Here is a 15,492-nt window from a genome sequence, read left to right as displayed (position 1 = left end):
AGACCATATCTCAAAAAAAAAAAAAAAAACAGGGGAAGGAAGCCCAAAGAAGACTGTGGACATTCCCTATTTAATGTACATTGTACAGGGAGTTTGTGGGATTTCCTTTTGTTTCACTCGTCATAGACACAAATGGGTTTACTTCTCTAATGACCTCATTCTTTTAAGGGCTTTGAGCTTTTTTGGGGGGGACAGTTCCTGGGAACGTGAAGGGTTAGGAATGCTATTGCAGAAGTGGATCCCATCTGGTGGTCCATTCAATGCCTCACTCCCTGTACTGTGTGGAGGCATCCTCCAGACCTCAGGGTCCCCAACTGCACCATGACAATCATGCAAGCTTTTGCTGGTGACGATCCCATGGGAACCTGTGTCTACAGCACCTACTGCACAGATGAGGTGCTGGGGAGACCTTTGTTCCTTTCCATCCTCTTGTATGTCCTTGGGTGCAGGACAGGGCTTGTGCCCCTCTATGCTTTTTGGGTCCCCTTAAGCATAATTCTGTCTCCTGGCTCCTGCCTCTGCACAGCTGGTCCATCTGCCCTGCCCAGAGCTGAGTGACCACACTCCCATGGCAGCCCCAGAGGTTTTGTTTAAATAGTTGTTCCTTTCTGCTACATGACAGGCACAGTTGCTGAGGAAAAAGCAGGAAAATACCCAGCATTGTTAGGGGCTAAGGTCTGGGCCAGCACCCAGATGCCACTGTGCTGTCTTCCTTCATGCCATCCACCAGCCATGGTGGGGATGCTCCCAGAAAACTCACAGGAAGTGGCTCTCAGAAAATGCTTTTTGGATGCCAGGATCCTCTCTTCAGATACTTGTCCTGCTGTGTGGAGGAAGAGCTTAAGACATCCTTTTTTTTTTTTTTTTTTTTTTTTTTTTTGCCAGCATCCTTGTAGTATGCTTCTGGTTAAACTAGCCATCATCTTGGGTCTTCCATCGAGTGACCTAAAAGGTCCTCAATGACCTATAAGGAAATGGAAGTATACTTGTTTATGGGTAAGGGATACTGAGGACCAGAAAGAATGTGGTGGAAGATATAGCAACAAGTTCTGGAGACTGGGGATGGGGGAGAAGGGAGCAAAACCAAGGTTTTCTTTAGGGAATTAAAAATTATGCAACAACCATACATTTGGCTGCACTATCTGGCTGAGGCACCTTCCCTAGCAGAATGTGATGGGTAGGAGGGGCCTCGAGATAGCAGCCCTGTGTGTGTGTGTGAGTGTGTGTATGTGTGTGTGTGTGAGTATATGTGTGTGTGAGTGTATGTGTGTGTGTTAGTATATGTGTGTGAGTGTATGTATATGTGTCTGTGCACACACACACAGAACTTGCTCATGCCTTTGTTCATGTGTGTGAGTGTGTGTGTGTTAGTATAAATGTGTGTGAGTGTACATGTGTGAGTGTGAGTGTATATGTGAGTATGTATGTGTGTATGTGTGAGTATATGTATGTATGTGTGTGTCTGTGCGCACACACAGAGAACTTTCTCTCTCTCTCTCTCTCTGTGTGTGTGTGTGTGTGTGTGTGTGTAGGGAGGAGACAGATTTTTCTAATCCCCAGCTGTAAGCATTGCTGGCAGAACATTGAGGCCTTAAGGAGAGTTCTGGGAATTTGAGGAAAAAGTATCTTGTGCCTTTTTTTTTTTTAGTTATTGCAGTGAAATATACACTATAAAAATCCTACTATTTGAATAATTTTTAAGCTCACTGGCTTCAGGCACATCCACACTGTTTTTCATCCCTACCACCATTTGTCTCTGGAGCTCTGCATATATTAGAACATGGAAACTTAAGTGCCCAGTTCTTTCTGGGCCTTCCCTTAGTGGACAAGTTATGGTGATGAAGTTGCAGAGGAAGTGCAGGGGGATTACCACTGACCTCTGAGTCTAAGGGGGATCTACAGTCAGGTTGTGGGCAGCATATTGGCCACAGATGCAACCCCAGTCAGGGTGAGGGGACTTTGCTCTATGTCTGGGTCTCAGTTACTGAAAGCTGTGGCTAACCCTCAACCACAATGGGAGTAATGCCAAAAGCCAGAATAACTAGCAAATTATTACCTGAGATACATCAACTGCTAACCCCAGACTATACAGCATGGTAGGGGAATTTTTAAATATTCAAAGTATTTTTTATGATCTAAACTTGATTTTTTTAAGAACTACTCACCTCATCTTGACTTGCAGGATACATTAGTTTGATTCAAGTTTGCTAACCACACAGTGGTAGCAAAGGTTCTTTTAAGATCTCCAGGGTGTTAATATGTTCTAGATAAATGCTTTGTATTGGACATTGTGTTCATATTTTCAACCCTTTGTTATTATCTATTGATCTCCTAAAACGAGAGCCTGGGGATTTAAGTATTTAAGAATGTAAATGAGAGGACCAGGGGACTGGGGTTTGCTCTGCTTCCAAGTAAGCTCTGGTTTAAAGTGGGAGTCAGAACTGTTGACTGAGAAGCTATTCTAGTCCATATTTACTTTCATAATAAATTATGAATGATTTAGCTCTGGTAAATATTTTTCTTAACTTTTCTTGGAAATGACAGGCTTTCCAATGCCACAACACAGTTCTATAGTTACATAGTGTCTGTCCATGAATCCACTTGTTTGATCTCATGGGTGCTGCTGAGAGTCAGTGTGGATTTCTTATATCTTAGGAGGATTACTCTGTCCTGAGAGATTCCCAGGGACATCTGGTCTACCTCTTTCTTTGCCAGTGTTTAGCTGACTGAGGAAGCTCCACAAGTACCACATGGTACCGTCAATCACAGCACCAGTATCCTAGTGGTACTCTGGAAAACCACAGCTTTGACCCATGGTGGTTGCTTCTCTGCTGTGGTTTCTTCCCTCATTTTTCTGGTCTGACCATAAATGTGCAATGTTTTAGGTAGGTCTTTGGAAAGTGCCATTTATGGTCTACACAGTAGCAGTTGGGGTGCACCAACCATTAGCATCCATATACTTAGGAAGGTTTTTAGTTCCATGTTGATGTGTGTCTGAGAAGCATGTCACATAGACATCTTCCAGATTGGTCACCAGCTGCCTCTCAAGTGCTATACCATTGCTCCACCATCTTTGCAGGTGTGTGTGATTTGGCTGCACTCCTTACCCGCACTTTCTGTTTATATTCTGTCTGAGTTTTCAAACACAGTTTTAAGGATACAAATCAGATGATGTCATCCTTAGGCAGTGATGTTTCCAAGGTGACACCTCTGGCTTTGAGTTTTAGCAGCTGTCACATAGAAGGAGTGAGATTTCTTCTGTGTCTTTGAGAAACCGCTTTACAAATGAGCCTGGACAGGAGCACTGTTACATTTGGGCTTCCTCCTGGCTGTGTGGAATTAGTCTAAACACAGTTTTCTACAGCATGTCCTATACCAGACAGCAAGGTGAACAGCCTTGCTGGCTATATACGAGGACATTTTGTAGTATCTCTGGGATTGGGAAATAGCAGGTCCTGAACCAACAAGACCTACTTGTACACATGTGATTTGAGCCTACAAAAAGGAGCACCCCTTTGCCCCCCTCAGGATTCTTGTCCTGGCATCCTTACATCGGAATGGCAGCTACACTCCCCCCACACTCCCAGATTATCACTGATCATTCCTCTGTTGGGATTTTGCCTCTCATACCATGGGCTTTCTTATCACCTTATTTGGTTCATAGTACATCTTCCTATTGGAATGCCCTCATTTGCCACCCTGGATTCTGGTTTGCCAGCCTTGGCTTGGGGTTCTGTGGCCCTGCTAACTCCATGAGCAATACACAGGTGCTGTGAGCATTGCCATCCACAAAGACGATTGGCTTCTCCCTTCCTGTTTTACCAGGCAGTGTTGGCCTCTGAGGTGTTAGTTTTGCATACATTCTTCCCCTCCCTCTTGATAGGAGGGACAGGACTCCTGTTCACAGTCTCTCATGGAACAGGCAACAATTTATTACTCTTCTCTGTATCCTTATAGGATGGATGGTAACAAAGCTTTGGAGTTAGACACTGAACCAGTATGACTCCATGTATAAAAGCACATATTTTTCTGTGCATAAATAGATATAACCATGAATTAAATAACTTTTAATAATGAGGAGAGTATTAGCTATGCTGTATGACAAACAGAATGAAAAATTACCAACAAATTTGATGACAGTGGAATCAGTAATTGACAATACAATTTCCAGATAAGAAAATGAAACCTTTTAATCATCTGTTGTGAAATAGTATGCACCACAGGCTTTTTGGCCTCTCTCCTCCCCTCCTTTCTCTCTACTCCAGAGTAGAAGATGGCATGGTATCAGCAGCAATTTAAAATGTTTAATTGTCCAGTGAAAGACAGTGTAGTCCTCCAGCCACTGGCTTCACAGAACCCTCTTTTTGAGCCGCGTGTCAATCATTCCTGAAATATTTTCCTAGTCACTTAGGCTTTCTCTTCTCCTTTTCAGTTTGCTGCAAACCAGGGCCTCTTAAAGGCTTGGCCAACGGAATGCGGAAGGATAAATAAAACATTGTCTCTGCTTATTCACATGGTGTGTGAAGCAAGCGCTTCTGCTCTGCTGCTCTTACCTGTGGGACCTTCAGGTGTTGAAAGATGCCCCACTGATGGGAAGCCTTTACTCTGTACAGAGCTGTAGGGTGTCTGTGATATGGCTGGTATAGAGTTAGACCAGGCCTTGGGCTTGGAATGGTTCCTGTAATGTAAGAAGGAGTTCCCCAAGAGCTCCCAGATTGCACCTGTGACCCATTTAGGGACTTCTATGAAGGTACCATGTGGGAAAGGTGTCAGGGTTTGACCTTGGGGTCAGATGTAAGAAATGGTTGTAGATGTGAGGCTGGACAGGAAGCTAGAGTTGTAGGGGGGCATAAAGAAGAGGGAGATGGGGGAGGGAAAGGAAACAGAGAGGAATGGGGAAAGGAAGGAGAAGAGAAGGGCAGGAACAAGCTTGGTTATACACATTGCCACGTCACAGAGGGAGTCAGTTTCCCAAAGGTGGGGGATATGGATGGTCTGCCATCTCTTCATGCTTGGCTATGTAGAATTGGTTCTCTTTTGAAGGATAACTGGGAGGTCTGTGTGTCCAGATTTCTCTTGTCTTTGAGTGGTCAATGGCTATGGGATTGGGTGGGTACCTGATTTCCTGGGCTGATGAGAACGGCATCAGGGTTCGTGGAAGGTAGGCTCGTGTAAGTATACTGAAGGATGAGCTCTGCCTGAAACTAGGGACTTGCAGAGTCTACTTGACTGTCTCTGGTCAGTGACTCACAGTCACAGGATGGATCACTCTAGGTCATGTCCACCATGGGTCCCAGTGGACATTCAGAGTCCACCCAACTCTTACATGTAGCCATGCAATGGCCACTGTCACATGATGACTAATTATAGTCACTTCTGTCTGCAGCTGGAGATGAAGCACTTGGCCTTCATTATTCATTCCCTCTAGGGCATCATCTTCCTCATGAGATGTCCGCCCCCATCCAGTGGGAGAAAGAGGGAAAGCAGTGGAAATGAGTCAACAAAATTGTACGATGGAGGAAAATGGGACATGAAGTGCAGTCACATGTTGGTGGTACTCGAAGCCAAGCCAACACCCTCGTTTCCAGTGTGTGGTGGTGGAAGCCTACATGGGTTCTGCAACTGAGTCTCAAATGAGAAACAGATGGAGCATGGATCATGCAGGCGAAGCCTTAGTCATGTTATTGGGGGAGAAGGCGCTGAGCATTAGAAATTCAGTCAGTTTGCTAATTTTTAATTTTACTTTTGCCAAGAATGTATCAACACTTGTAGTTGTTTTCAAGCCGGAGCAGAGTTGTTTTGTAAGTTTACAGGGTAGTAATGACTATTCTGTGTCTGTCTTCCATTATCAAATGAGACAGAAATGATATTTTACTGAACTAAATTCTCTTCTTAGTTGAATGGAGATATAAAGAATGTTTTCCACACCTTTGGGGGGTGGTTTCTTTCTTAAATAAGCAAAACAAAATTATAAAATACTGAAACAAGGGTAGGTGAAGGTGAACTCGAGCCCCTTAGACTACCAGGACAATCTTGCACCTTTAAATCTACCAGACATAGTTTTGGAAGTTCAAGAACACTGTGTGAATGTCAGTTTTTTGTTGGTTTATTTTAGGGGGAAGAGAACTTTGGGCTTCCCATAGACTAAGCACACACCATGCCTATGACCTATACTACTGACCCTCTTTTTACTTTTTATTTTGAGACTGGCTCTCCCTAAATTGCCCAGGTTGACCTTGAGTTCAATGTGTACTTCAGGCAGACTCCTACCTTGGGATCCTTCTTCCTCGTCCTCCCGATTAGCTGATACCACAAGCCTGTACAACCAAACCCGGCTCAAATCTAATCTTTTAAGCATTTATTATTTATGCTGCCATGTCTGACCTATATTGTGATCTCCCTCTAGTTATTAATTTTCTAATTCTATACACAGTTGAGGATACATTCTACGGCTGTTTCCAGGTTTGTGCAGGGGTTGTACCCCAACTCTCCCACCCATAGCACATGAAGGTTCTGCTTGCTGCTGCTATACTTCTTTTCATGAGTGTGTACTTTTTGTTGTGCTCCAGTAGCCCCGAAGAAATAAGTTTTTCTCTCTTTGCATGTTTCTTTTGTTGGGTTAGTAATTATTCTGAAGACCCCCGAGGAAGGGCCATGACAGGAAGTACAGTGGGCTAGCAATATCCCCCACGAAACTGTTTTGACATTTTGCACAGGATAGGGAATGTGAAAAGGAATCTGAAAGATAAGCTGTTTGGGCTTGGCAGAGCTCCACATATCCCTATTTGGAGGGATGTGAAACACATAAAAATTGTTCAGTGGGGATGTTAAATGTCCACTGCCACCAGAAGCAGAGGACGAACTCATCCTGTCTGTGTGCTCCTCCAAGCGCTGTCCTGGTGACACACGTGTCACAGTTAGCGGATCCGTAGGGCAGACCATCCCCTCCACACAGTAGCATAGCAGCTGGCACATGCCCTGGCTCTCTCACACAGTGCTCTGGCACAGCAAGCATTTTGTCACTTGTCTGTCATGTGGAGTCTGCTGCGGTGTTAAGAACGGCTTCTTGGTGTCTTCAGCTCAGGGACAATCTTGAAAGAGCCTTCATTTCACTGAAAGTCCTTGACCTCCATGTCTCCCTGGCCTTCTCTTTGGCAGGGACAGTGTACACTGTGAAGTCATTGTGTGATTTCAGCCTAGCATATCAAGGTTCCTGGTCCTACTTTCTGGAAACCTTAATGGGAGTGCCATAGAAAGTTTTACTAATAACAAACGGTTTTAACCTGCCCCGAGAGGTTTGCGGAGATACTTAGGGAATATAAAAGGTATTTGGTCTGGGGATTACTTGGTAGGGCCTTCTACATTCCTTGAATATTGTGCCTTCTGTTTCCATTTAATGTTGTCTCTGCTGTTGAAGCGCTGTGTACGCGCCCCTGTCTGAAGGTGGCCTGGGGGTCTAGTTACACTTTTGTTACTGTGACCAAACACCCAACAGGGAGCAACTTAAAGAGAGCATTTTGGTTCACTTTATTTTGAAGAGACAGTCTGTTATGGAGACGGCATGGCAGCTGGTGGCTCCATAGGGATAGGAACATATAGGTGGGACTCTTCACATTTTGGTGGGATGAGAAAGAGAAGGAAGGAAGTAGGGCTGAGCTATCAAGTCTCACTTCCTTCATGCCCTACCCACCAATTGGGGACCAAGTATTGGAATACCTGTGTCCAAGGAATATCTCATCATTCAAACCACGACACAGGCAGGACACTGGGGACATTGCTCCCTAGGTTCCATGGGGACAGCTTTCATGCTTTTGTTCCAGGCTACAGGGTCTGTCTACTGGGAAGTGGCAAACAGGACTTTCAGAAGGGATGCAGTTTTTCATCCAGTTCCCTCCAGTTTTGAAGACGTAACTGTTTTTAGTTGGGAGGCCCCCTGTGGTGCTTATCCCTGGGTACCTGGGTTACCCACTGTCTAGTCTGTGGACAGCCAACTTCTGTGAGAGAGACCAAGTCTCACATGATTTGTCCTTTGAGATTATACAGCCACATTCCAGGGCCCCAAGTGGGCAGCATTCCTGACCAACTTCCTTCTGCCTGTCTCTCATGGGAAGAGAGAACAGGACTTAACTAATCCAATTGACCTTAGGAGGGGAAGGGACTGTTCAATTCACAGAATGTTCCAGTTCCTCCCATTCTAGAATCTGAAACAGATGGAATGGGAGCTGGTGGATGTGGCCCAATGTGTTCCAGACATGGAGAAGAATGAGCGGGCTCATAAATTCCCTCAGATCTGGAGCCAGAGGGGGCACTACTGGGCTCACAAATTGCACACATCTTTTTATTTCGCTGAGGGGTCTCAGGAAGTCTTGAGGTTTGTGACACAAACCTTAACGTGAGGTTCTCGATAACCTCAAATCTATGTAAGCCATGAAATCATGGGCATGCCTGACAGGTTGCATGGATAAGAATGTGTGAACAAGGCCCTTGTTTCAGTCAGTTGCTTCAGAAGGAAATGTCAACCCTGACTGAAACGGGACCTCAGGGTACTATTTGTATTGGTTTTAAATCTGTGTCCTGGAATTGCCGCAATGCAGCCCCAGTGTCCTGTGTCTGGTGAAATCCAGCAAGGGCCACTTCATAAAAATGGAAATCATTAAGGACCAGAATGGTGACATTTCAGACTAAATCCTATTTAACAAAGTAAACAACTATCACACGATTGGTGGCTACTTTTTTCCCCCCTGAAACTTGATGGTTGTTTTCAATCAAGTTATTTACATAAGATGCAGGGCCACCCAGAATATGACTAGGAAATTATGGTCTCCAGCTCATATCTTTGTGTGTCTGGTGGTGTTTGCCTGTAATCCCAGCACTGCTGGTGAGTATTTAGAGTTCTAGGCTAGCCTGACTATAGAGAGACTGTGTCTCAACCTTAACTTCTCACCTCCAAACCTCCTCTTCTTCCTCCTCCTCACTCTTTTCTGAAAAGCATATAGTAATCTAAATGTTATAGGAACAGTCAGTGCTTCTGAATTGCTTTCTGAGGACCAGAATTTGGTAATAAGATTTCTTGTGCATCTAAAAAAGATAAACATTTCCTATGTGAATAAAGATATATGCATTGGCTCTGGGAGTAGAAGTTTTTGTGTAACGTAGAATCTAGGCTATGGGGGGAAGAGTGCTCTACGTATTTGGTTTTGTTCTCAGATTCTTTCACAAGTTTCTTAAGAATTGAGGTAGGTTCCAGACAAGATGCCCATTAGTTACCCAGACCTCGGGGCTTCCGTAGTGTACACCTTGGCCTTCATGTCTCTATCCAGAGTGGGGACTGTGTTTATAGAATCCACCGATGGATATAAGGACAACTCTGAAAAATTGATTTGAAGATTAAGTTTCACTTCAGAGTGAACAGATGGCAGCGGCATTTCAGACAGAAAACCCCAGCCTCACTACGTAACTATCTTTAGCTTCTCTTCAAATGTGATGTTTCAAAGGAACTGCCATTGTCTTCCACATAGAAAATCTGGTAACCTCAGACTGTTGTTGACTCTGCTAAGTGTGGGTAGTTGGGAGCCAATTCTCACATGAACCCTGCAGTCTGTTGCCTGTTTAATTTCTCTGGGTGAAATTAACGGGGAGAGGATGATACTAAGCAGTATTTAATAAGTGGGGTGAACGATCCTTGCTTCAAAACACAAGGTGTGAGGAATGGCAGATCCCAGGGAGGAGGATGGCCTGCCACCCTTGAAGGACTTGGAGTTGCTTACCTCCTGTTGTCCATGATGATGAAACCAAGATAGACTCAACAGTAGTTGACATGACACTGGTTAATTCATTAGTAACATCCTTTCTTAGTGTGGGCTTTACTACCCAGGTAGGTTTTGGATAAGACAGCTCCATACCAAGCTCAGGTTGTGGCTAAAGGCTCAGGGTGTCCTAGACTAAATCAGTGGGTCATGGGACCCAGGTGGTCAGAGGCGCTGATGGTTGGGTGAGCACATCTTTGGGGTCCCTCAGTGTTTTTGTCTGTGTGCTCTAGACAGTTTTCTGCAGTGCAGACTAAAGGCTTTGGCCCTGGTGGCAACTGAAACTCACATTCAGAAGCAGGCAGAGCCCAGGGAGCAATCTGAAATGTGAGAGCACATGCTGAAATAGCTGGGGTGTGAGTCAGCTTGAGGAACAGATCTTGACCGCTGGGCTTTTCTTGGACCGCTGTCAAGTGTCCCCATCTCCAAAATATAAAATTAAGAACAGCTTACCGTCTTGGAGGCACTTGTTCGGCCTTAACTCATAAAGTGTCTCCAGATGGGGTTGTTTTGGGCAGAGGATCTCCATGGTGATGCAGCCTCAATGATGCTGTTAAAAATATAGGCTTCTTGAGAGCCAGGGACTATTAATAGCATACTTTTATTTTGAAGGAACCATTACCACCTGAAACAGAATATCGGTCTACATTTTATTTCTGAGCTGACACAGTGCCTTTAATAAAGCTGTTAAATGGTTCATTCTGTATCCTCCCTACCCTTTTAACACTGTGTTGTTGTCTGTAATGGCTTGAAATTTGGATTCCGCCAAGAGCATTGTGAAATGTGGTGCATGTGTCTTCTGTTGGCCACTAAAATCCTGGAAGCTGGACTTCATTCTGATTTCAGTCTTGCCTTAGCGTGCTGCATTAAACCACTGCATTTCATCTCCATACCTGTGGGATGGAGGTGCTGTTTAGATATGACGATTGCTAGCTTTTTGCTGGGCTTTGGATGCATTCCTACCTCCAGCTCTTGTTGATGTATGTTAACTGACAACAATAAAATGCATTTTGTAATGTAGTGTTCTTTAAATGAATGTCCAGGCTTTCATTGAATTTAAACACTCAGGCTGGAAAATGAGCTCACTCACTACTCTTTCTCTAGTCTTTTGCATATCCTTAAGTCCTGGGAGACTTGTTCTCTCATGGCCTTAGGTGTGAAACCCCAAAGTCAGAGCCGGGCTTTTGTTTGGCTTGCAACCCTGTTCACATGATCCCTAGGTGAGACAAAGGACTACCAGTCTTGTGACATTTGTCATTGAGTCCAAGGCCATGACGTATAGAACCCAAGGGTTTCTCTATGAAGTGTGTGACTCATCATTAGTCACCCCTAGGCGCTGGTACTTCAGGGTCTTTAGAATGGCAATAGGTAGGAATTGCCTCATTACTGGATGGAGATGTTGATGTTGTAATTCAGATCTTTTTGAAAGTTACATTTATTTACTTATTTATTATGGGTGAAGTTGTGTGCACATGCCACAGCACCCATGTGGCAACCTGAGAACAAATTGCTAGAGTGGCTGCTCTTCTTCCATTGTGTGGGTCCTGGGGGTTGGACCCCAGCAGTTGAACTTGGTGACAAGTGCTTTTATCCGATGACTGATCTCAACTCAATTCTTGACCGTACTTTGAAAGTGATCCCCTGTTAAAACTTGTTTCTTTTTCTTTCAGGGTGACTGTGGTGGCTCTGGCTGTGGAAAATGTGACTGTCATGGCGTGAAGGGACAGAAGGTGAGTGGATGCACGTCAGGATCCTTTTTCTGAATGCTGCCCCTTCCACCAAATCAGGAGGCTGACACTATAACCAGCAGCTCAGGGTCAACCTCCTTCCTGCTTTAACATTTTCCCCAGAGCAGCATAAAGGAAGCAAGTGTTTAACAGTGTCCAGAGCAATGTTATCACATAACAATAACAAGCATTCTCCAGGCATTGTTGTAATCGGTGGCAGTGATCGCCAACAGTCTGGGTAGCCTCCCCGTGTTGACTGTAGAGGAGCAAGCATGCTGGCACAGCATCTTTTGACTCAGTGGTCCTTTTTGGAATTGATGGATAAGGACTAAATTTAGCACTTTTTTTTTTTTTTTTTTGAAAAAGAAAAGTTCCTACATGCTTTGAAGGCTTTCTATTCAAATAATATTTTTAAAACAAAATTTTATGGTTTATATACTTGTGTAGATTTTTTTTTTTATAAAAATGAGGAGTACATGTTACTTCTCAAATGTAAAATGACAGTTATCTGAACAAGAATTATGGATCTAGAAAAAGGTAGTTTTCTTCTTGGTGGGCCAAACTCTCTTTTTATTTTTAAATATAACTATTTATTATTTGACATACATGTATATAATATATCTTGTTAATATCCATCCCAAATTTTCCTTTTCCGCCACTCCTCAGACCACACAATAGAAGTCTGGTGTCTGTGGTCATGGGCCCTAAATGGCATAGAAATGTCTTCAGTTCCCAAGGGCATTCTTTTTTTTTTTTTTTTTTTTTGATATTTTAAAATGATCACACGTTAAATTTATTTTGGTTTGTTGTTCTTAGAAATAGTATGGCAGCAACACAGAGCCCAGAGAGAGAGATTGAGAGAGCAAGCAATAATATCTAAGTGGGAGAGACTATCAAAGCTTGAGAAAGGAACACTGGGATAGTGTTACAGCCCACTGTCCCTTCTGTGAAAACTGGACTATCTGGGGCTGAATAACACATTGCTTTGTGCTGTGTCAGGCTCCCTAGACATGGGCCTAGCAGACTTGTCTTTTACTCCTGAGGAGTTGCAGTTTAGATCTGAACACTGTCATCACCCAGTCAGTATAATTCCATTTGACTCTCACTGACATTCAGACTCAGCATGAATTGTTTATTTCCCCAGCTGCCTGTAAGATCTCTGTATACTCTAATTAGGTACCTGATTTGGCCTTGCATACAGAGGCTTTGTGACCTCAGGGGTGGCTTTGTGGGAATGCTATCTTAAACTGATAGGACTTGGATGTTTGTGCTTGATAAGGATCCCCTTCCCTAGCCATTGGGGTGGAAAAGACATCTGCTTCATGGTTGCAAGCATGAAGCTTAAGAAGTCTTTCTAATCACTTGATCTCAGCAGTCCTCATTTATATAAACTACTGTTGTTTCTCACCCTGCAATGTCCAAAGAAGGAACCTGGATTAAACCAGAGGGTAAGAGTCTGCTCTTGTACAAGAAAATCACAAGGAAGAGGCCAGCTTCCAGAGGAAGCAATGGAGAAAATACAATTGCTGTCCTATCAAGGAAGTAACCTGTAGCCTGGAGCATAAAAGGACAGCTTCCTGGGTGGAGCAGGATTAGGGCCACTCTGCACCTGGCCCTGTTTGCATATCAGTTAGAATCTGGTGTCACACATAGGTGGAAAGATACTTTAATTTATTTTCATTAATCACTGGAAACTGCTTGGGCGCAGTTGATGGACACTATCACAGAAAAGCTTAGTGTTTCTGCCTAGTAACTCATGCAAGATGCCTTCTTCCCAAAGTCCTGGGTGCACAGAGAATCTTAATTAAGCCGTGTGGCCATCCCGTATCTCCATAGAATGCTTTAACCCAGCGGTTACCCAGACCCTTGCCAAAGATGTGGGAGGAAACACCCTGTCGCTACTCATTACACTGCCTGTGATTCATGACCTCTCTCCACATGCTTGGTCTGTACCACAGAGCTGCGTCATCACATAGAGTGCTCTCTTCCTCTGCTGCCTCTCTGTCCAACGTACAGGAGGTATCAGGAACGAAGGGGCCAGTCTGGAAGTGATTCCTCTATTTCTAGCCTGGAAATCTGGGAAGAATTTGGTGTAGTGTTAGAGGCAAGCATGCACAGGAGAACTTTCCTCCTACTGGGTAGATGTCTTATGGCTGACTAGTCATTGAGCCCCTGCAGATGTTTAACACAGTCACTCAGGTCCCCTGTTGGACTTAACAGATGCTAGAGCTAGGTTTAGGTGTGTCAGAGAGGAAAAGAAAAGGAGGGGCTGGGTTTTCTGTATCTACACTGGCTCATGCATGGTGATGAACACTTTTTTAAAAAAAATGTGTTACCATCATACTTATTTTACCATGGAAGAAAACAGCTAGTGTGGACTCTTGACTTGATCACTACATTTTGAGTGTGACTCTGTGTGTGTGTGTGTGTGTGTGTGTGTGTGTAGGTCTATGTGCATTTAGGGATGTATTGCAGTCTCCTTGCTCTCCAAACATTCACTTCACGTGGAAAGCATACTGCTCCATTGCAACAAGTAAAGATGCCCCTATATATAGCTAAGTATGTCTTGGGGTAGGGGGAATCAAGACCTACTAGATTTTAATCCAGTCTTAGCAGCGGCTAGCCAGAGCCCTGGTTAGCTTCCTTTGTAATGTCAGGGTAAGAAGATCAATTCACCTAGCTGCGCATGTGCGGGATCTGCGCTGCCCTCTAAGCCCATAGTGGTATGAAGAGTGTCTGGAGGGTAACTCAGCAGGCAGCCTGTTCCTCTAGGGTTGTGAGCAGTCCTTCCAGGTCCTGTCAGGCAAACAGACTACAGGGGATGATGCTGTAACAGGGACCCGGACAGGTGGGCCCTGTGCTGTATTCCAGTTTCTTCCCCTGAGAGACAGGTTGTGAGGATCCTGCTTAGAATGAAGGCATTCAGTTGATGTTGGAAAAGCACATTCCTTACACCAAGGGAATCAGTGTAGGGTGTGCCAAGAGATGCAGAGCTGCAAGCCCTTCTCAGTGAGAATCCCCATAGGAAATGCTGGCACACAGTGACCTTGAAGGAAATTTATGGCTCTGGCTAAAAGCCAGTGAGTGACCCCTCATTACTTACTGGGTATGCTACCTCTCTGCTTTCCCTGCCAGCAAATCAGACCTTATCATATACACAGTTGGGCCATGACCTTCTTTTCCCCAATATGGAAGATGCCTGGCCCTATCCATTCTGCAGGCTCCTTAGAGCTTGGGTGGGCTTGCCTCTGTCTATCAAGCAGAGTGTGATACTGGCCAGTTTGTGTTTGGTTTTGTCTCTTCTGGTTGCTCAGAGCACAGTGTCAAAGACATGCAAAAATAGGAGCGGAACCTCTGCACACAAAGAGTGCTCATTCTAATCACAGCCAACCCAAAGGAGAGAGGTGGAATTTTCCAGCCTTCCAAATCTCAGTGCTGTTTTGCACTGCTTGTCTCCCATCCATCCCCTCAGGGCCAGAGGTTGTCATGCCTCCTGTCTCAGAACCGGAAATTCTCTGATTCCAAGAGCATCGTAGTTTGCATTCTAGTCATTTTTGGGCTATGCTGTGATCATCACTAAAATGCCTTAGGCCATAACATCACTTTTAAGATACAGGATTCTAGCCTTGCTACATCACAACAGGCTGTGTTCTTAGTCATCATTAGGTCGGAGGTGACATTCTCTTCTGAGGCAAGCATTGTCTTTAATATTTTTGGAGAATTCAGTAATCTTCCACTTCCTAATGTATTAATTTTGTTGATTTATTTTTAAAAGAAAAAATTTTGGTCATGATTTTATTGTGAAATATAAATGTATAAACACAGTGTTTTTTTTTAAATATATATCCTGCTTTGCATATGGCTAGTGGCTCTCTTTTTTATTCCTTGTGTCTATGTATAATTGAATAAATTGAGACCCGTAAGGATGGCAGGAGAAGATTATCTTTTTGTGTGTAAAA

General features: G+C 44.1%; 1 protein-coding gene across 1 annotated transcript in view; it reads left to right on the top strand.

The window, feature by feature from the left end:
- Positions 1–15,492, top strand: part of Col4a1 (collagen type IV alpha 1 chain) — a 106,096-nt gene that overhangs the window by 26,984 nt on the left and 63,620 nt on the right. Inside the window, exon 2 of the mRNA XM_051181976.1 lies at positions 11,477–11,536. Coding sequence (XP_051037933.1) covers positions 11,477–11,536 — 60 coding nt within the window. The remainder of the gene's footprint in view (positions 1–11,476; positions 11,537–15,492) is intronic.

This window comes from Phodopus roborovskii, unplaced genomic scaffold (genome assembly GCF_943737965.1).
Source record: "Phodopus roborovskii unplaced genomic scaffold, PHOROB, whole genome shotgun sequence".
Taxonomy (NCBI): Eukaryota; Metazoa; Chordata; class Mammalia; order Rodentia; family Cricetidae; genus Phodopus; species Phodopus roborovskii.
Note: the sequence above shows the minus strand (reverse complement) of the source record. Positions and strands in the feature narration are given on the sequence as shown.